Raw genomic sequence first — 22,896 nt, 5'->3', positions numbered from 1 at the left:
CACATGATACCAGACACATGATCACAGAGTAATGTTTGTGAAAAGAAGATAAAAGTACCCACTGGGCTCCAGTAGGAAGATAAGCCAATCAGACATCAGTATTATAAACGTATGTATTAAGCATCTACATGCTCATTAATGCTTGCCATGTTAGATCTAAGAGATCTAGCTTTATTCAAATAGTCATGTATAAAAGCTTTTATGAGCTTAATGGTAACAAGAGCAATAACAATGCAGATAATGTGATTGCAATCCAGAAGGCTGGCAGTATCAAGTGTCCCTGCTCGGGAGGATGTCACCACACTAATGATCCTCAGCTGGCTCTGCCCTAAAGTCAGCTTTTATTAAGTTGTTTTACCTATGCTCAATTACTTATAGCTGTGATCTGAAAGTGAACCACAAACTACAGGCCTTTTTACCCAGACTTCTGTCTTTTCATTGTTAAGCACTCAGTCTGGCAAAGTGCTTCTAGTTTCATGCCAGTAATGTTTGCTGTAGCATGCCATATGGTTGCTGCTAAAATAGGGAAGGGCAGGGGGAACTGCTCTATGTCATGCACTACAGTGAAGAACATGTACACTTGTACACCCCAAACCAAACCTACATTGTCACAAAACTATCAGAAACAGAATATATTCTATTGCTAATATTTTTAGTATTTAGCATCACTCAAAAACCCCCAGAACAAGTAACCCATGAAAACCCACCACATCATTAGATCCTGTAAGCATGGAGCTACTATTATTCTTACTTCCATTCTCCCTCTTTTCCCATTCTCTTCTTTCTCCTTCCAATTTTGATACTGTACGTATCCCTCCAAGTGTTTTTTTTTCCTTGTTGTTCTTCTCTTGGTTCTCCCTACCATTCCCCTTCTTGTTCGTGCTTGATTTTTTTTCTATTTCTTTCCGTCAGCTCTGCCTCCTCTTGGTTCCACTCTCCCTGTTTTTGGTTGTCTATATGGCACCAGAAGTGCTCATCACATGCAAAAGCTAGTAAGTGAAATGGGAAAAAGTGAAGTTAATTTGTGAAAGAAATCACATTTATTAACATCACATAGACATATATGATGGAATCACATCTTATTTCTACAACAGAAAATGTATTTGTTTCACAATTTACTTTATTTACCAGACACTACAGGAAGCGTCTTGGAAGATTACAAATCTGCCATTTTCCGTCCTTCTCTTATCCTATGACACATGAGCACAGTAGTTCCAAAATCATACTTGTGCTTTATTCTATTGTAAGACAGTCAGTTATTAAAATATTCAAGGTTAGAAATTAATGCTATTTTGATTACCTCTCACATATAATACAGAACCCTCCACTGATGCGATGCAGTAAGTTCTCTACTTGAGTGTGTGGATTACATATGAAAAGGTTTAAGATACCAAGTATTTTTAAAGCCAGAAGCAACGTGGTACTAGTTTAAGAACAGGACCAATAAACCCTTTGTCAGAAAAAAAGAAAACTGAAAGGAAGATCTGTCCCCTGTCCTGCTACTACGTGTTTATTTTCACATCTGTAACATCATGGAATTGGATTTAGTGTTTCTACTTTAACACTCATGGAGAACAAGCTTTTAAAGAACTTCTGAATTTAGAAAAAAATTATTTTCCTCATATGCCTAGGCCTATGTGAAATTACAGTAACACAACTTACATGACCACAGTTTTACATGAAAATATTAAGGATATCTCAGATACTTTTATTAATGAGGACATTATAGCTTAAGAAGTGGAAAGAGAAGTATGGAATGTGTAGGCTTCCAATACAGGTGAATTATTTTTCTAGACTGTAAAAAAATTTCTCCTCATCACAACTGTATGTAACTTTCTAGAGTTAACATACAAAGAAAACTTAATACAAAGTTAAAAAAACCTGAAGATTTAATCACAATTATATAAAACGTACTTTATATATGATACAAAATGGTACACTAATATAAATAAATATATATTTTAATCATTGTTTTATAGGGATGAAGACTATAAGGTAACATTTGCTAAGTGGTTTTCTCCTCTTCATATTTGTTTTTTCTGAATAAAACTGAAGAAGTCTGGTTTAAAAAAATAGAGAAACCAACACTTGAGAAGTACAACATAATATCAAAGAATTAAAAAAAAATCACTGCTAAGACACTAAGTTTACTGTCCAAACCCTCTTAATTATTATCAATATACTAATGTATACTGATAGTATACAATGTACAGTATCAATAGGGTAGCTGCCCATTAGACTTCATCTACAATCAAAAACATTGTTTATGCTTTTTTTATGTAAGCACATCTGCTATTTGATCAAATCAAATGCAGTTACACTACCACCCCCACCCACCCCCCCCGCCCTTTTTGCAATATATTTGCTCAAGGAAGTACCATCTCCTGCACTAGCAAAACCCCCTCTCCTTTCTGCTTGCATGGAAGACATGTTCTGGGTGAACCATTAACTTCTCATGCAGCAGGCAGATGGAATCTAAATTATTTAAAAGATAATCTCTCTCCTCCCACTGTTCTGCTAGTCTGGAAACACACAAGCCAGAAGTCGTTAATGAAGAACTAGTGATGCTGGACAGGCATTCTTTCCTGACACATTTTCCATTATTAGGTGCTGAGGAAAGCAGCCAGTAACCAGTGAATTTCAGTGGTTTGCACTTGTTTGTATTTATTTTAAGCATCAACAGAAGAACCTAGATCGGTGCACTGCTAATAGGTATGCTAAAAAAACACCAATGAAATAAAAAAAAACTCGCTGGAAAAACCAACAGCTGTACAGTTTAGAGCTCCTTCCCCCCGTCTACCTCTCATACTTGGCTGTAATACCTGTTGCAGTACTATATGATAGCTGTTGCTCTCATCCAAGCTTTCAGTGGCTTCTCTATTAAAATATAAAATTTAGTGCCTTAACACATCAAAATGCTTCTAACTCCCTGGGTTTGGAAGCCATGGGCACTTCAGATATACATGTAATAACAATGCATAAAATAAAGGTATGTGTGAAACTGGAGTTAAGTGTTTCTTGTTAGCCATTTCAGACATGTCCTTTCCAACAGCATTTAGGTGGGAGAAAGAAAAAGTTTCTTCCTCAGGGTGTGCTGGAGCAGCAGTGAGTATTGTTGGCTTGGGTCAGTGGTCTTATTCCATTCATAGATTCTTCTGTTCAGTTCTGTATGGATATCTAATATAGAGAGTTTCCTGCATGAACAAAAGTAAAAGCTTTCTGTTAGAGAAAGAAGCAAGACACCATTTAAGAATGTACAAGAAAGAAGACAACTTTAGACTCAGCAAGGAGAAAGTTTCAAATTTCAGTGTCTATTGCACAGGTTACACCCCTAAAACCCAAGGCTAAATATGCATATTTGAGAGTATCTGTTATAACTCAAATCACTGTTGTGATACTAGTGTTGCCATAATGATCTGTGATTTCATTACAAGGTTTTAGGGTCTGCAAAGAGATACTAAACATTAACTTTGCAACTACCTTGAAAAACATTTGTTATCTCCCTAGAGGACAAGTTGTACAAAGAAAACCTTTGTTGGTAAGTTATATATCCATATATAAGATTTTTGCTCAGATTCCTTTTGATAACCCCTTTAAAAAGACTAAAGTTTTCTGCCAGTTTAAATTTAAGATTACAAATTGGCAACCTAGCGGCTCCCTGAGCAGAGGATTAATTAGATCTAAATAAAGGAAAAATTCCTTCCCTCTCAACTGCCTTTTCCCCAAATTTGGTCACTGATATATATTTGCAAGCAAAGCCCTTCTTAATTATAAAAGGCAATTCTTAATTTGACAGAAGCCTTGTGTGTACCTTGCTACACTGGAGAAGGAAGCTTTCTAATCCTGTCTAAAGCACTTACATTATGCAGGACAGGTTCTTCCCTTCTCACTCTGCAAGTCCCAGTGCCATAACACACTTGAATTTTACTCTCCAGAATCAGAAATTTCACTTCTACACTAGACTGCCTTCCTGTGCTACCATTCCAGAATCAGCTATGCTTGTCTTTTAACCTATGACTCAGCATGAAGACATTTTTCAGGATCAGACAGAATGAAACTTAAGGTTTCTTTTTCTCTAGGACAAAGGACTGTCACAGGAAAAAGGTTATTTTCTTTCTCCTTTTTTAATGTACCTTTTATGAGGATTGCGGAGTAGGTCAGCCAGACAACGCAGATAACATGAGGATGAACTTGTAGATTTTTCTAGTGCGGATGCATCCACCTTGCAGTGACTCCAAAAGATGTCTGCTACTTGGGGAATACTCACTCTCCAAGGGATTTTTGTGTTAGCAATGTTGTTCTCATCATTCCCATCAATTTCTAACAGACTAGTACATTCTTGCTCATTCTCTGGCACAATGTAGCTTTGAATGAAAAACAGCTTTGGTTTTCCTCGGAGTTCAGGACATGAGTCTGCTGTGAAGTATTTCTTTATTTGTTCCAAAGGAAATCCAGAAAAAGTATGGTCTGTACAGAAGATGCTTTGAGGGTTTCCACGGCTGATCAATATGCAAATGAAGCTGTCACAATTTCTGTGGTTTTCCAATCTTGCAACTTCAAGCAGTGTTTGGTTCATAGTGTTCATACTTAAATGTCTGTGACAACGAACATCATAGCCTAAGCCTCTGAAGGTCTCTTCCAACACATCTGAAAAAACAAGATGTAATTAAGTCACAGCACATTGAGGCTCAATCTCAACTAACAATTACAGTATTTTACTATTGGAAATAAGATGCTTATTTCATCACAATAATTAAAAAAATAGAGAGTACTTGATGCTGATCACAGTACGTTACGTACTTATAGTGCTATATGCATGTGGTCTTTAATAGGAGTCACGTACTTCATGATAGCAAAGACACTATTTGGCATGTGACCTGTTCCAAACTCCACAGATACTTCCATGCCTTCATTCAGAGACAATATCCCAAGTTCCTAGGACTTAAAAAGTATCAGGCAAGAGAAAAATATTAGAAAATGCTTCACACAGAACTTTCTTGAAACAGTAAGCAGCAATCTAGATGGGAAGCCTGTTTCACTTTTTTTTTTTAACTTCTCAAAGTTACTCTGAAAGATTATTACAGATATATAGAACTGCCTAGGAAACACAGAGGCTCTCTTTCATCAGTCAAAAAGGAACCTGCTGCAGACATTTATGCTTCTTATTATGCTTCTTAAATGGACTTTAAGTGATGAGTTCCAGGTCAAGAATGGACATTGGACATTTTCAGGGGAAAAAGCTGAAAAAGGAATCCTTTCACAAATGTGTTAAAAATTAAAACTGTAGATGGCCAAAAATCAAAATTCAACTCTATTTATTTTAAATGTGCTGCAGAAAAATGTGCTATGCTCCGAATAACTACTTTGGATGTTTGTTAATATGGCAGCAAAATCAGATACATGGTGGTTAAAAACCACAGGAATTGAAGCATTCAGAGAACCACAGGCTACTACTGACTCAAACCTGTAGCATGGTATCTTTAATATAAACCACATACACATTGCCCATGCACAGTTTCTGATATAATAGAAAATATCAAGTGCCATGTTTATATAAAATGACTTAGGCACAGGAAGCTAGACTACTTCTTGACTTCAAAAGTTTATCGCTGTCTAATTAGCAGTGGTTACTTCAGATGTAACTGGCAGCAAGCAGGAGTTGTACTACCACACTGTTCTCCACAAAAGGTCCATAGTGAAAACAGGGAACAGAACTTGTAAATTCCCCCAGCAAAATAGAAAAATCAAACCATACCATAGCAAGATGATAAATAGTTTCAGTTCAGTTAAGTTTGATTAACTTTGGTAAAATAATTCTAAAATTTTCCAGCCTTTAAAAAAAAAAAAAAAAAAGAAAGGAAAATCCCCTCTATTTCAAGCAATAAAACATGCTTTCAAAACTCAGGTGGAAGATTCAGCATTACTTCTGTCCCGCAGTAACATACTTGATAAAGAGTTTCATCCATTAGAGAGCAGCAGTAACCACACAAAATGAGTTATGGCAATGAGAGCACTTTTCCTATCATTTACTTACCTCACAAGCATGTACATACAGACAAACAGATACAAAACCTGATGTCACCTCAGACCATACACACAATTGTGGCACAATAAAAAAAAAATTAAACCACACTAACTTAGAGCTGATACCTTAGTTTAACAATCAATCAGAAATCATACATGGTAAGCTTTGGATACAGGAATTTTACTTCAAGGCAAGACAGTACATGCTGCGACCTGAGATCAGAAAATAACAGTTTCTTAAACAGTAATCATCTCCCAACAGACCTTCTCTGACTTCCGAGCATTTCCACTCTACATAAAAAATTATTCTGTTTCCCTCTTGATTGTCTACAAAGGATGAAAATCAGCTTCCAAATGGAAAAGTCAAAAGCCACTATTTACAAAACAGCAGGATGCATTTCAGCTTGAATTTTACCAGCATCTGATAAATTCATATTGCTTACACTGGGATTTTCAATTGTTGTAATCCTTTATTACAAGGATTCTTTCAGCTTCTTCATATTAAATCTTGGGATGGCCACAGACTGTAATGCACCCCACAGATACAATTCCTAATGCTCTCACTGCCCTCTGTCTTTGGTATTTTCAGAAGTTGTGTGGCACAACAACTCTGGAGAGTAATGAATGCCTTTGTAACAAACTCCTTTAAGCAATGCCATGTGTAGAGTCTCTCCTGAATCTCACTATCACAGTAATGCATTTCAGTGAAAGTCTTTTGCTTTCTATTGTATTAAAATGCTGATGATGCACTAGTGACATCAAACATTTGACATATACACATGGTTTAATTGCTTCTGCATCCAACACCAATATGCATGGAGACTGAGGCACACTTAAGAGCTGCTCTGGATGGTTTGGGCACAAGAATCATAATTTGCAGGTGCTTGTCCTTTCCAGACAGCAGACTTCCTCTATCACATTTACACTTCCTGTTCTGTACAAGTACTGAAATGACCGTATGAGTTTATGAAGAGAATATGTATTGATTTCTTTTTTTTCATTTGTGAATATCTTTGTATTTAGTAGTAATTACTATGACAAAAGGATCTGTATAGTATATTGCCTGTGCAAAAGACCTGTGCCTTCTAAGGAAGAGTAGATCTAAATTTACGTATCTGTGACTACGAACTAACACAGCCATTCCTTTTTTACTTCCTGTTTTCTCCTGTGTATGTGCCTTACCTGGTTTTATACTTACGTTCTCATATAAAAAGTTCACACCTGGCCTAGGAAAACAATCTTGTTCAATAAATCAAATCAGAACATGCTCATATCCCATTAGAGACAATGAAATTTAAAGGTTTTTTGTAAACAAGGATATTTTCACACTTTGTTTCCTTTAGCTCTCCACACTGAAATTTCTCTAACAATCCTTTTTTCACTTCCTTTTAAGAAAGCGAGCTCCAAATAAGAAGGAATTTATTTTAGTACTGGAGCAGACTATAATACAACCATATAGATTATAGCTGCATAGTAAGTTTCTTGCATCAAAAGGGTTGTTTGACCTCTAAAGCAACCAAGAAATAAAGAACAAGAAAGTAAAGAAGCAGGCAATAGGATAGAGTGGAATGTTTGATCCCAAGAGCCGCCCCCTCTCCACCTTCTCTCATCTTTCAGTCCTTGGCATGTTGTCTTTATTTTCCCCTTGCAGCAAAGTCAGATTTCTACCTTTTTTTTTTTTTTTTTTTTTAAAGGCAAAGAAATGCTTTAGATTGAACAATTGCATTTCTATATTTAGCAGCTGTATCTTTGGTTTTGGTAGTTTGGTTTTTGTTGGTTTTTTGGGGTTTTTTTTTGTCCAGAGGTCATTGATAAACTTGGTAGGACAAACTAAAACCGGATCTCAAGGACGCTTCCCAGTTGCACGTAACTGAGTTGAGCACCTTCCCTGTTCCTCTTCCCTATGCAGGGCAGTATTGTGAATAATGTCTAGTTTCTGTTACCATGATGGCAAAGAAGTGTCTTGTTTTATGTTACCTAAAATACTATTGACAAGCAAACGTAAGAAATTTACATTCTGTGTCTGTGCTCTGCATCCTCTGCTCTTCAACTACATCAATAACTGTAATTTTGTCCATTTGCTAGTTCATTAGTTCTGAGAAAGAGAAAAGCTGTGCGCACAATTCCTCTTCTCCCTCTACACCTCCTAGTCTATTACAGAACTGACTGAAAGTACCCTCTTCATTTTTATTTATAGCCTCACACATTACAATGATTAGAGAATGAGTGTTTTTTTGCTTATGCAAGAACCTAATTTTTAGATTCCACAATGGCAACCAGAAAAACCTCACATTTTAACCATAGCATTGACTATCTAAAATTCTACATGCAAACTGAGGAGTGTGTTTTGTTGGGTTTTTTTAAATCAAACCAAGAGATAAGGAAGAAAATTTATTCCCCTATAAAGCTATGGTGACAGTTTCAGTTAAACTGTACAAGAAGCATGGGTGTATTATCAATACAGGGTCATTCGCCTTCAGCTATTCAAAATTTGTGGTATCTAATATGACTACACTTTGAATCTGCAACAATGTTGGTGTTAACTGGTGGGAAACACTATCTTTACCATCTCTGCCAATAACCCGCAGTATGACTGTAGCTTAACTATTCTCTTGGTCTCTGAACATCCTTTTTCTCCCTCCCAAAATTCAGTCTGTCCTCTTAAAAGTTCTTTCATTCAGAGATTCTGCACAAAAAAACCCCAATGAAACATTATTTGCAGTAGTCAGGACAGTTGTCTTTAACCTCAGTTGGGCCTTCCAACTCTCCTTTAGAAGACTTACTAGAATTCGTAGACTAGCTAACTCAGACAACATTATCCTACTCTGGCTGGCAAATGTATATCATTTTCTTAAAACAATAATTTTTCTAATAATCCAAAATTAACAAGATAAGGAACTTCAAATTCCAGAGACTTACCCGTGTCATTGCCAATACAGTCTATTATCAGGCATATTCCTAAAGGCTGACTTTGCATTCTGTACTGATCATCAAACACCTGAAGAAAGTAAAGGACAAATACCAAGTTAGTATGTCACACTACAAATTTGATTCTTCTCTCAAATTTAACCACCTCACATCTATTCAATTACATTCTGTTGTTTTTCCCTAAAGTAGCTAGCCAAAGTCTATTTACTAGGATGTAGTAAAAAACAAAAAATCAGAAGACATGGACTAATAATTCCCCTCCATTTCCAGGTATCCCTGTGTTATGCAATCTTATTACCCTAATGATCCTTAAACAAAGACTAAGAATGTAGCAGAAGTGAGAGAAACAAGTTTGAGACTCAACTGTAATTCTGGACAGATCTTCAAATGTTAAAAAAAAACACAAACTCAAAAAAACCCCCCAAATATCCAAATCAAACAAACAAACAAACAAAAGGTGCAGCTGTAAGGGGTGGAGAGGCTTTTTAAAGACCTAGACTATGAGAGCAATGGACAGTACTTCCAAATTAATTTCCTAAAGTGGAACTGCTACTGAGGTGTTGGGAGCTGTAAGATTCACATTGCTGAAACAATAAATGTAGAGGAGTTTTACGTTCTTCAGGTATACAAGCAAGCACTGCTCATCAGAACACTTTTTCCTTATTTAGTGAAACTACCTCTATGTTCCCAAATGTTCCCATAATGACTCTATCACAATTCCTCTCCACTTTAAAAATACTACATTTAATTTTCTATAGGCAAACTCCCTGTTTCCTGGCCTATAAGAGAACTAGTGAAATAGTGGTAGTTCCATTCTTAATACCCAAAGCACATCTGTCTTCCACCTGGAGAGCAAGGGGCAAGGAGAGAACACAATTTACTGCATGCAAAGAAGCCCTCCGATTTCTAATGCAGATGACAAGAGGTCTGACTTCCAACAGGTTTTGACCTAGGCATTTTGCACACTGCAGCTTTAAGAGTAGCAGCAAATATCTTCTATTAAAAAAATATTCTGCAAAAGAAATTCACAGAACCTGCTTATGGCCAAAGAAAATATGGACGTACATGTTGTTCTGTTTACATGCAATTGAAGGAAATCTCAAAATTAAAGAAAACTAAGGTAAATATCTGCAGAAGTTTTTATTATATTTACATCCATACATATGCATAAGCACATACCTTATGTGACACTGATCCTGTTTCCTGAATGGACATGTGGACTGGTTCTGCTGCAGTTAAAACACACAAAAGTAATCTCAGTATATTGGCACCCCCGACACTTCTTTAATACCAAATCAGTTAAAGAGGAACTTATCTAGATCAGTCAAGTTCTCACTCATCTGGACCTCTTACTTTCTATGTATGCTACTGAAGTTAAAAAACCACAAAAATTTCACCTCTAAAATGTTACTTGGGTTGCATTTCTACATTGCCTGTGACTAGAATAAACAGACCAACCAACATTCCTACACTGAGAGAATTCAGCCAACTACTCTTTTAAAAATCACTATATTTGAGAGGTAGTTTGAAAAAACACAACACACGTGGTAAGAACCTGGTCCTCCCTGGACAACTTCCCAGCTATCCTAGTGGAGAGCTCATCATTAAATTTACATTAAAACTTCCAACTCAAGATTTAATGGGCACAGTTGCACTACACAGGCACCAGAGCTGGCTAGTCAATCTTTTCCATGGTTTTTAGAAATAAACTATCTATTTTCTTAAAAAGTTGTGACAGTTAAAGTTTTAAGGTCCAGTAGCACAAGAAAAGCAAACAGATGAGCAAAAAAACAAGGTGAGGCTCAGTTTTCAGAGGTACTAAATATTCCTGGTGGTGTCAACTGGATTAGCCATAAACACAACTATTGAACAATAGTCCTTCTGATAAAGTTAAATTAATTGTTTGGCCTTTTAGATGATAAAAACTCAGATAAAATGCTCTTACCCAGAATAAGACTTTGTTGATTTTGTGATTTTTCTTTGTTCACATTCTGTATCTAAAATGAAGAAAAATATATATTTTTCCTCTCTCTTTCAAGAATTAGCAATCATGTGCTCCAAACTATAACACAATAGAATGATCACGTATCTTAGATCTACATCTCTCAGATAATAAGAATTACAAAATAACAAGTAAAAAAACTCCTACCAAAACCTCAAACAAACAAAAAAAATCCCAAATCATTCCTCTTCAGAAAAGGAAAATATCAGCTTGTCATTAACAGTGAAGGAAAACTTCTGCCCTAATGTAGTAAAGCAAATAAAAAACCTCTGAAGATGTGAATTTTGTTTCCTATAGAGCAGAAGGGAGGAACTTTCACTGAATTAGAAAGAAAATTTAAACAATATTATCATAAAATGGAAAGGCAATCTTTTCCTTTAATAGTCTGGAAAATAAAGCTGTAGTGGCTTTGTTAGCAAAATAAATTGCATCACTGGTGTCTTGCATGTAAGATTTACACATATATACTTACTGAACAAATGATAGAAACAATCAAATTAATTTACCAAAGCCAGAGACTTTAAGTAGATTATTATTACTACATAGAACACACTATTACAATCAGACCTAACCCAAAACATAAAGAATACCACATGCAATAGGATTTGATGACTTCACATACTGAGTTATCTTCATTAACATGAGACTAAAACCACCAAAAAAAAAATGAAAAGCTCTCCTTAAAAAGCCTTTAGCTTTGAAAGTGAAGAAGTAATTTTCCCCACAAAGACCAGCAATTCAAAGAATAATCTGTTTTGCAAAGAACAGCCAAAGCAAAACTCTCCACTCCCCAGATTAATAGAAGAAATCATCAAGTACAGGTTTTACATGTTCAACTAATAAAAAATATTTACAGCAGCTCTTTAAAGAGGATCTTTCTCAATCAGAAGATTTAAAGCAGACCCTAAACCAAACAGATATCAGGAATAAGAGAAAGAAGTCAAGTAATATTTTGGCTACTAGAAATATCTCATTCCTTAGGTTCTGCAGAGAAGAATCCCCTTTCAATGTCTGGCAATATTAGAAATAAAAGATCTGTCCAAATTACTGCATACTTACCCCTGAATTATAAGGAGGGTCAATCAGACTGAGATTAGGGAGAGATGCCTGAAGTGCATTTACATATACTGGCTGAGAATGAACGGAGGACACTAAAGCTGAAAATTTAACAGAAACACACAGAGAAATACACCATGATGTATCAGCTGTTTTAAATGCCCAAATTTGTGAAGCCTGCAGATACTCTGACTTGTAACTCATAATTTTATCTTCAGTAAGAGTATATCTAATCCTTGCTATCAAGTGTAATCAGTGCAAAAAAAAAAAAAGAATCTTACTTTCATGTTTGTACTTCTGAATCTTCCTTATCAGGTCTTTCCTGTGAATATTTCTAAAACAACGTTCTATCAAATCCAGTTGATTAGGAGCCACCAAATTTAGTTTCTCCAGGTGAATCACAAGAGCCAGAAAACTCTAGAATAACAACAGAAAACTAAACTGGCACATCAGTAATTTGTTTTCTATCAGCAAATAACAAAGCAACCCAGGAAACAATGTGGGGAGGCCATAAAGGTTGTATATTCCAGAATTAGGGACGATACCTTCTGAAACACTTCAAAAATTATCTGGAAGATATAACAATTCTTGGTATTATCATAAGACTAATGGAAACTAGAAAGCAACATTCTTAAAAACAAAAGTTGTTAGGGAAATAGGTTTGCATTTCCTTGTTGCTACAAAGAGAGATACTTGGAATGTCACCTCACATGCCACAAAACAAGAGGTAAGAAAAATGTCAGGGAATTTGCAGGACCTCTCTCCTTCCTTGATTAAAGACAGAAAAAGAAAAAACCTCAAATATAGAAATCTTCGGTGTTGTATGTGCAGTGGTCAAGTTTTTGGAATGTTCTCTACTGAATCTCTGCTTTCTCAGACATTTAAACCAAATATTCAGAATGCAAACACAGAGAGAAACACACACTTAAAATAAAACTGTTCTTTTCAAAATGAAGCAGAGTGTCACACAAAAAGTGACCTTGTAATTCAAGATACATTTAATATGATTATTGGTTTGAGATCCTTCATCCATGAGCTTCCAGATCAGTAGTAATGACAAAAGATTTTTTTTAAATGCCTTCGAAAGATTTTTTTTAAATGCCTTCTGCCTGTGAGGTTCATTCACTACAGGTCTTCACTGCTCCCTTCTTTTTCTTATGCTTCTTTACTTGAATTAAAAACAAACAAACAAAACCCATAGAAGCTACTCCGCCTCCTCCACTTCTTCTCCTGACTCACTACCCCTTGCTGTCTAACTACTTTCCTTTTTGCTTTAATCTCTCATTGTTCCAGAGGAGCTGACCAGCAGAAAGGCATACCTTATCTTTTGCCATTTTCATACGAGGTGCATAATCTCTGAGTAGAAAAACAAGAGAACCCACTTCTTCTTTTTCCAGACTTTCATTAATCTCTACCATTAGCACCCTGAAATAAAGTTGAGACATCTCTAAAAGATTAGCTTTCAGTAAGATACCTCCCTTGCCCCACTACCCAACTTCTCTCATGTTCCAGTCTTAATGTACCATTCCAAAACAAACAAAAGGAAAAAAGCTTACCCTGCTCCAACGTTCAATTACAAAATATCTACTCTTGTTAATTAGCACCCATGTTACTAAGACAAACGGTACCATAGGCACTGTTAGGAAAACAGAGGTCCCCTTAATATTTCAATAGAGATGAAGTGAATAAGACAAGAGAAAATATCTTTTTTACCTACTAGTTACAGGCTTTTTATTTCAGTGAGAAGCTAACACAAGAGTACACGTATTTCTTCCTGAAGTCTCTCAAGGAAAAAACTGGAACTTCTTAATTTAAACCTCTTAAAACTAAAGAGTAAAGAGCACTAAGAGCCAGGTCCCCTGAGGAAAGCTATACCACAAGGCTAATGTGCCCAAAGCAAATAAGAAAAGAAAGTAACTAATGATGTTCCTCTAAAATATTGTTTCTATCTGCTAATCTAGAACTGTACCAACATCACTGGTTTATTAACACACACAAACCCCTTAAAGATAGATCCTTCTAATGCCATGACTTGTAAGAAGGTACCCCCAAGGCTTATTTTAGGGACTAAACTTGACATGTCATCTTTACTGTAACTCTAGATAACCCTTTTCTGCTTTTCCTTTACCTTCAAGACCTATTTTAAAAAGAAACAAAAAACACCACCTCACCTTCCCCAAAACAGCCCACACACATTTTGAACAAAATAGAGTAGCCTTAACATCTGAAAGATATATTACCTGTAATCAGGCAAAAGTCTGCAACTCCTGGCAAGGTTAGCTTCCACTGTTGCTTTCTCAGTCTTCAGGATCCTCCTCAGCAAGTCAAATCTCTTAACTCTGTACAAGAGCTCAGATAAACCGAGAAAAGACAATTTCTCCCTCTCATTCAGAGCCATCAAGAGCTCTCTAAGGTCAGCAGTGACCAAATCAGAAGCAAGGTCTCGGCACAGGAAAACCATCATTTCTTCTTCTTCTTTATCCAGTTCTTGTTCAATCTGGTGAATAAGAGCAGCTGGCACTTGGCACCTAGTCATCACTTTGTCGCTGTCCCTTTAAAATTGCCAGCCTACTGTTTTTTAAACAGGAAGCCAACATGACATGGAGCTCATGTCTACCACAGCACTTCTCTGGTGTTCATTCTTAACTAGGTGCATTTTTACATAAGCAGTTCTGTGGGAAAGAATTAAGAGGTAATCAGTGATGTGCCACAGCAATTCAGAGTTAACTCTCCTATGTGATGTATTTAACTTATAACTAAAACACCAATGTAGTCTACACAGATCTCCTGTTCTCAAGGGGTTCTCCCAGCTTTTCATTACAGAACAAAAAGTACTTGGTAGGTCATACTAATCACACCAAAAAAAAAAAAAAAGGAAGTTCTTATTTTAAAAAGATTACCTTAAAACAGTCTGGAAATTCCATAGGAAGTGAAACAAGTCATCAGCTTGATGATGAGTGGTATTTCAAGAGTTTCTGGAAATAAGACTCAAGTTCCACAGCATTTTACAAAGTTCTGACTGATCCCCCAGCAACTCTCAACTTCCCTGCTTACCATCAACTTTTCTGCCCTAAAAGTCTCAAGGCCTTTTTCAAGAACAGTTTTCGGAGGTAAGAGGTTGTCTTACCACACAGCGTAAACAAAAGAATTAACATCCCTACTCCCTTCCCCAGTGTAAATCCACTACTATGAGGAACATACTTTCCCTTAAATGAAATAATGACAATATATAATATTTTAAAAAAATAATTACCTATGAACTCAGGACTGTATGGATTTCCTTACTTATGAGCATAATCTTAAGTGATTCCAATCTGAATGAGTTACTGGGATTTTAACGATTCCCCCCCAACACACACACACATACACCCCCTCCAGGCTCAAAAAACCACACAAAGAAAAAATTCCGACCTTAAGTACGTAAACTGGTTAACTCTGAAGATATAGCTGAGCCATAGACTGCTTTTTTCTTCATGTGACATTCACATTTTACCATACTTAAAACTGAAACAAAAATTCAAACCTAGAAAAAACCCCATCCTTGTGATTAACAAAATAAGTAGGGTGCTATGCTCAATTTTCGTTGCCACCAACTATGGAAATTCTATCTAACCTTCTCTGATCCCCATAAACCATACGGAGAAAGGCAAAATGAGCAACCTGAAGACAAATCTTAGCCCTTAAAAGGAGTTCAGTCACAGCACTGTATACTTTTGTTTAAACCATTCTGAAAAGCAAAAGTCAATACACTGAAAGCACATGGATAATATTTTCAGCGTTTCTTTACACATGTTGTAAGCTGCAATCAATAAGGTCTTAGTGTCCATGCCCCAAGTTGATGGTGCTGGATGGAATCCACCCAAAGGTTCTAAGGAAGCTGGTGGAAGTGCTCACCAAACCACTCTCCATCATCCACCAGCAGCCCTGTCTCACCAGGGAGATCCCAGAGGACTGGAGAATGGATAATGTGAACCTTATCTACAAGAAGGGTCAGAAGGAGCATCTTGGGAACTACAGTCCTTTCAGACCGACCTCAGTGCCAGGAAAGGTTATGGAACAGCTCATCCTGAGAGCAATCCTGAGGCACATATAGGATAACCAAGGGTTCAGGCATAGCCAATATGGCTTTATGAAGGGCAGGTCCTGTTAGACCAATCTCATCTCCTTCTACGACAAGATGACCCACCTAGTCAATGAGGGAAAGGCTGTGGTTGTGGTCTTCCTAGATTTCAGCAGGACCTTTGACATAGTCTCTACAGTATCCTCCTGGAGAAAATAGCTGCTCATGGCTTGGATGGACCTACTCTGAGATGGGTGGAAAACTGGCTGGATGGCCAAGCTTAGAGCGTCATAGTGAATGGAGTAAAAATCAGTTGGCAGTGGTGTTCCCCAGGACTTGGTGCTGGGGCCTGTTTTGTATAACAACTTATCAATCACCTGGACGAGGGGATCAAGCGCATCCTCAGTAAATTTGCACCTCAATGACACCAAGCTGGGCGGGTGCGTGGACCTGTTTGGGGGTAGGAAAGCCCTTCAGATGGACCTAGACAGGCTGGAGCAATGGGCTGAGGCCAATTGCATGAGGTTCAACAAGGCCAAGTGCCAGGTCCTGCACTTGGCCCACAACAACCCCAGGCAGCGCTACAGGCTTGGGACAGAGGGGCTTGAGAGCTGTCTTGCAGAAAAAGACATGGGGGTTAATTGACAGCCGGCTAAATACAAGCCAGTAGTGTGCCCAGGTGGCCAAGAAGGCCAATAGCATCCTGGCCTGGATCCTGGCAAGGAGATGGTTGTCCCCTTGTACTTAGCACTGGTGAGGCCACACCTCGGACACATTGTCCAGTTCTGGGCCCCTCACTACAAGGTAGACCTTGAGGTGTTGGAACACGTCCAGAGACAGGCAACAAAGCTGGTGAAGGGTCTAAAAAACAGGAGCGGCTGAGTGAGTTGGTGATATTTAGCCTAGAGACTGAGAGGAGACATGATCACTCTCTACAACTACCTGAAGGGGAGTTGTAGTGAGACAGGGGTTGATCTCTTCTCTCCATTAACGAATGATAGGACACAAGGAAATAGGTTCAAGTTGTGCCCAGGCTGGTTTAGAACAGACATTATGAAGAACTTTTTCAATAAGAGGGTTATTAAGCATTGGAAGGGGCTGCCCAGGGAGGTGGTGGAGTCACCATTCCTAGAGATATTCAAAAGATGCATAGACGAGATGCTGAGGGATATGGTTTAGTTTAGTGATGGGCCTGGCAGTGTGAGGTTAGTGGTTGGGCTCGATCTTAAAGATCTTTTCCAACCATAGTGATTCTATGAAAATAATCTGTATTCTCCCATAATAAGGACTTGATGATCTTAAAGGTCTTTTCCAGCTGTAACAACTCTATGATTATAATTCATTAAGGAGGTGAGATAAAAGGAAAAAAAACTTGTAGATGGGTTTAATGCCAATGTTGTTTAAATGACAATGAACTCTGTACATCCACTGACTTTCCTCAGAAAGGAAGTAAGATTTGGATTGGAGTAAACCCATGGATTGGGTTCCACTGCCCACATCGAATTCAAGTTCATAGGGCAAAGTCTTCTCTTTCTGTATCTACCCTAATCAGCTATATAGTCAAAGACTGCAATGGTTTTGCAATTCCAAAGCTGTTGCTGACAGTCACAAAAGTAATTTGGCAGTATGTTAAAAAAAAAAAAAGAAAGCACTGTTCATCTTGTTCATGTGTGATTCACTAGGGCGATTATAACACAAGTGGCTGCTATGACCCCACGGTCCCACCTTCAGAAGCAAAACTGAAGGGGAAGGTAAGGAAGGGCAGCACAGGCAAGCTGTAAAATATCATAAACCCACCACATTAGAAGACCCAAGCATTACTCAGCTGAAGTACTCCACTTCCATACAGTGTAAATGAGAAATAATGTGGATGCAGAGTCCTCAAAGCAGCACTGAGGCCACTTCAGCTCATTTTCAACTGCGGTTGCAGTCCTGTTATAGCCAGACACTCTGCTTAGCCCATGAGAACCACCAGACTGTGCTAAATACCTAGAGAAAACACACAATTACAGCATTCCTGCTACAGCACACAACCAGAAAAAAAGCAACATCTCTCCCCCCTGCTTCACTTTTAATCTTCAGAACTCAGAAGGGAGAGGCACAAACACTGTTTTCCCCATCACACCACACCATAAGGAACTACTGAGAAAGGTTTGCTCTAAGGAGTGCAACAACATTTAACCCTAAACAGTGCAAACAGCAAAAAAAAAAAAAATCTCACAAACAGAAACAAAATATCAGTAGAAGCTGTGCCTTTCAACTACACGGGATCACAGTATTTTTAATATAGCACCCTGAAAAGTTTTGTTTCCAATAAAACCAAACTGGATAGGCAAAATATTTTTACTTTCAAAGCTTTGTATTTCACATATGGACCTCTGATGCTATCACTTGTATAGCTGGAGTAGAAGGGCAGGGCGGGAAAATCTTCAAGCCTCTGATAAGCAGAGGAATGCCTTATGCACTGGAATGTATTCTGCAGTTTTCTATCAGAGGAAAAGCTTATTTATTGCTAACTTCTTATTTTCAATTGAGCATCAAAGACTTGTGAGAATTCTACAGAAAGATAAAGACTTGTTTTCATGACCATGCAGTCAAGGAGGCACAAAACACTCTCATACGGAAGCATTTCCCAGGTATATACATCTAGGACTTTCTAAAGAGCTTGAGAAAGTAATATTTATGACTCACTCTAAAGAGAGACAAGAATTTAAGAACTTTGGGCCATTTTCAGAAATCTTAGATGAACTTCTTTTATTTTAAAACTGTTCTAGTTGATTTTTAACTAATATTTTTTTAAAAATAGTTAATAGTTTAAAATAGTTTAAAAAAGAGCAGTGGAGGTGTGCATGGTAGGGAAGTATTTGCTACAGAGTTAAAATTTCAGACGTGAAAAATTATTTTTACCTCAAAAATAATCTGCCTTTTGAAAACACATTTAATTATTTATTTTTGTGAACTTCCTTTACATAAGATAAATCACATGCTCATTATAAAAAGATGATCAGTACCTCCAGTGCTGAAACTCTCTTACCTATATGACAGTCTGAACGCAAGAACACTGGAAGACTGGTATTTGACCATCGCCAAATCATAGATCCAGATACTGGTTTCCATCCAGTATTTTCCAATGATGGTTCACAGACAAAGTTGACTACATCATTTTGTCTTCTGTCGGACAAGTATCAACAGCACAAATTACTGCTGGGGGCTACTTCATAATTTTAATGCAGAGAAAAACAATTACAAATTACCCAGGATCATGCATTGTCTATCACTCCACTGGTCCAGTGAACCAAGAATGATGCTCCAAATGAAAACCAACTGGGTGCATATAGAGATTTGTCACTAACATTGATTCCCCAGAGTTCTCAGTGGGGAATGAGTAAGGGCAACATGAAGTAAGTGTTTAGTATAAACTAAACTGGTTTATAACTTTGCATCCAAAATACATGTCACCATATGTTGATGGCAGGAATGTCACACTACTAGGGTGAGCCCAAACTATTCCATCTGCATACATCTGAGCCAGACCTACTTCGGCATGAGAGGTGAAAAGCATCATGCTTCACCCTGCCATCTGATATGATCACTTTTGCAAATGTCACAGGCACAGTTATCATAGCTGCAACAATTAGAGAAAAAGAGAAAAGCAATGACAACATAAAATCCAGCAGCCTGTCTTTCAGTTTAGATTACCTGGGCTCTGCAATGAGAGCAGTTATTGAATGTAAATTTTTTACAAAAAGAGAGTACCAGAGAGGAAAACCAGCTTATCTTCCTAAGAGAAAAGAAAGGTGTCCATACCCATCAGAGATGAAGCTGCTGCAATAGTTTGTGTGTTCATGTGCATGTGAAATTTGACAGTGTTGCTGCAAGAAAACACTCAAGATTTTCCTCTTCAGTTCAATGTTTCATGTACTAATGATTTCAACGCATAGCTTATGAAGCAGGAAGATGGCTCGAAAAAGAAATGTAAAGTACTACACATTCTCTTTTACATTCCTGATTTAAAAGAAATACAGAATCATTCCAAATTGCTGATGTCTAATACCATCACCACCACCGACAGATAAAAAGATACTGCAATATCACATCTGTAACATTAGGGGAGGCTGAGTGAGTGAAGGGGGCAGGCATAGACTCAAACAGCAACAACAATCTCTTTTCCTTCTATATTTGAAGAACCAGGAAAACCCCTGGTGATAAAGGGTTAAAGATTAAAACAAAAAAAACATTCCACAAGACAAGGCTTTGAGATGAGGTAATAAACTCAAGTATGCAAGAAGATGGCAGAGTCTTGTACATTAAAGAGATAAAGGAACTTTGAGTGGAGGAAGAAGAAAATCTCCCCTGGTCATGTGCTCAGAGATACCACAAAAACTGAAGTCCTAACATTTATTCTGACTTAGCTCCTTATTATGTGAAAACCACACCTCCAGTATTGAAGCTGCCCGCCTCCAAGTAAAGACCCCTACTGACTGCATAATAGATTTAAAATACACTGTACCTTTAAATCAAGGTGTGCAAGAAATCATCCAGTAGCTATAAAGTGGGAGTGTACTTATAGAAGGTAGGAATTTCACATATCCTCAATGCTATAAATATGCTGCTTAACAGTATCCAGGTGTGCTAGCTAGCTTTGTGGAATTATCACCTAGCACCCATCTCTGCACAGAAATGAAGCGAGTATTTCGGTCACTGCACATTAGGCAAAGAACAACACTGGCACCCTGAAGAAAAATGACTGATGAGGGGAGAGTTTTCTGTGCTCAGGTTAGCTCACTATCACTCCAAATTTTTAGAGAGTAAGGGAAATAATGTCAAGGTCTCTGGTAAGAAAATCACTGATTCTAGGGTGACTCATCTGTCTTCTTGTCCCCAAAAGAGGTCTGAGAAAAAACACTTCTCAAAGAGATATCACCAAAGTGCACCTAAAAACAGGCTTCTGGGTTTAACTAACTTCCAGACTTTCCCGAACAAAGTGTAAGATTTGAAAGCTGATGAATTTCCCACACACTGCACTGTCATAGACTCTTGTCATAGACATATTTGTCTCAGTCTGCACTGTCTTTTCACCCTGGCTATTACACTGTAAACAAGGTTCACAAGAAGAACTTTTTAAGGTAAACAACTGAGAATATTAGCAAGCATATTTACTCCTCAGACCACAAATAATTTCCATTCCATACTACAAAGGTAGAAAAACAACCGTATGTTCATTAGCTTCTATGAAACTAATAAATTTAATTGTACTCCTATTTTTGAGCTATTTCACACTGCTCCCACTCCATACAGAATATAGCCAAAATTAGGTGTTTTTTCTTTTTTTTTTTCTCCCCCACAAGGAGTAGGAAATAAAAACATACTAAAACTTCAAACACAAAACCACACAAGACTACCGTAGCTCCCTGCTGGCATTAATAAGTGCAGGCTGGTATGTATGTACAAGTCTCAAGCAATTTTGCTCTTTGCTGTATAATATCATGCACAAAACCCACAATTGTAACACAAATGCTGCACGATATACAAATAACGATGTTATCATCAATACAACGACAAATGTCCCCCTATTAACAGCAAATCTGCATATCAGGCTTCACGTTAAGAGGGTAGTTCCTTCCAAAGAAGCAGGGAAACACTTCACACTCTAAACATGGTCTACAATTAGAGTAATGATGATCTGGTATGATACTTAGGGAAAACAAGGAAATCCTGCAGTAACTTTCACATTTTCTCATAATTGTATTAGGCTTACTGAATTTGTTCTCTGTGTAAACTAGTAGCGACCACGCTATTTCTACTTAGAGATGGACTAGTTCAACATCTCAGTCCTACTAATAAGAAAAACCCAAACCACAAACTAAAATTGGTTTTACCGTACGGAGTTTACACAGATTTCCATGTAACTTTCTAGCTACGTCATTTTAAATCACACTTGGAAAATGAAGCTAGTGGAAATTCCGTCCGTAAAAAAAGTTTCAGACGTCTAGGCAGCGTCAGGTTTCGTTTCTCCCAACGAGCAAAGTCAGGCTCAGGCCCCACTCGAGCCGGGCGGTCCGCACCCGGCTCAGCCCGCCTGCGGGGAGGACCGCGCCAGGACAGCGAAAAGGTTCCGATCGCGGCACATGGTGTATTAGAGTATATAACTGAAGATATTGGGTGGGGAAACAAGTGTGAGGAAGAAGGAAAAGTATAACGCACCCAAACGCGCCGGGGAGGTCTCATCTACAGCTGTGGGGCCAGGTCCCGCATTAGAAGCAGGGAGGGCGGTACTGGCCTAGCAACGCGCCCCCCGGCACCGGGCGTGGCTTCAACTACCACTTGTTTTTCACAGGAGGAAGAGACAAGTACCTCTACTACAGGCCGGAGCGGCCTAAACAGCTGCTACTCGGAAGCAGCGACGCTGGTCGGGGTGAGGGAGTTGGCTTTAGTCGCCTTACCATTGTTATACCTCTACCGAGCCACATTCACTAGTCCGCACGATTTTTATCGTGAGTCTAGCCGTTAGGGGTTTGGGGCGAGGCGACGGAAGGATTATATTTTTCTTTTTGATTAATAGTCTACCTCAGGAAATTAAACTCGGAGCTGCACAAACAAATCTGCACAGGTACCACAAGATGGCGGCGGGGCTGTGGCGCAAGGTCCAGCGCGCGCGGTCTGCCGCCGGCGCAGTCTGTGGGTATCGGTTACACACAAAATGGCTCCTGACGACCAGGCATATTGGCGGCGCCGTGGGGAGAAGGGCTAGGCGGTAGGATGGTCTTAACTTAGTTACGTGTATAGGCTTTTATGGGACTATGCTTTTTATGCTTGCTGCTGGTGT

The 22,896-nt window shown here is 38.1% G+C and overlaps 1 protein-coding gene across 3 annotated transcripts; it reads right to left on the bottom strand.

Annotated features, from left to right (window-relative positions):
- Positions 1-1,034: 1,034 nt before the first annotated feature.
- On the bottom strand, positions 1,035-22,384 carry CFLAR (CASP8 and FADD like apoptosis regulator). 3 transcript variants are annotated; one of them, XM_062001988.1, is made up of 11 exons: positions 22,275-22,381; positions 19,105-19,241; positions 14,251-14,682; positions 13,330-13,435; positions 12,292-12,427; positions 12,014-12,111; positions 10,898-10,949; positions 10,132-10,181; positions 8,944-9,022; positions 4,134-4,647; positions 1,035-3,194 (listed from the first exon to the last, which is right to left on the bottom strand). In XM_062001988.1, the coding sequence occupies exons 3-11, from the start codon at positions 14,544-14,546 to the stop codon at positions 3,056-3,058; spliced, it is 1,470 nt and encodes a 489-aa protein (XP_061857972.1). In that variant the 5' UTR covers positions 14,547-14,682; positions 19,105-19,241; positions 22,275-22,381; the 3' UTR covers positions 1,035-3,055. The 3 variants fall into 3 exon arrangements, with proteins under 3 accessions (XP_061857972.1, XP_061857970.1, XP_061857971.1); XM_062001986.1 differs by lacking the exon at positions 19,105-19,241 and having other exon boundaries at positions 22,275-22,384; XM_062001987.1 differs by lacking the exons at positions 19,105-19,241; positions 22,275-22,381 and adding an exon at positions 14,911-17,553.
- Positions 22,385-22,896: the final 512 nt, after the last annotated feature.

The sequence above is a fragment of the Colius striatus genome, chromosome 9, assembly GCF_028858725.1.
Source record: "Colius striatus isolate bColStr4 chromosome 9, bColStr4.1.hap1, whole genome shotgun sequence".
Taxonomy (NCBI): domain Eukaryota; kingdom Metazoa; phylum Chordata; class Aves; order Coliiformes; family Coliidae; genus Colius; species Colius striatus.
This window is presented reverse-complemented; position numbering and strand designations above follow the sequence as displayed.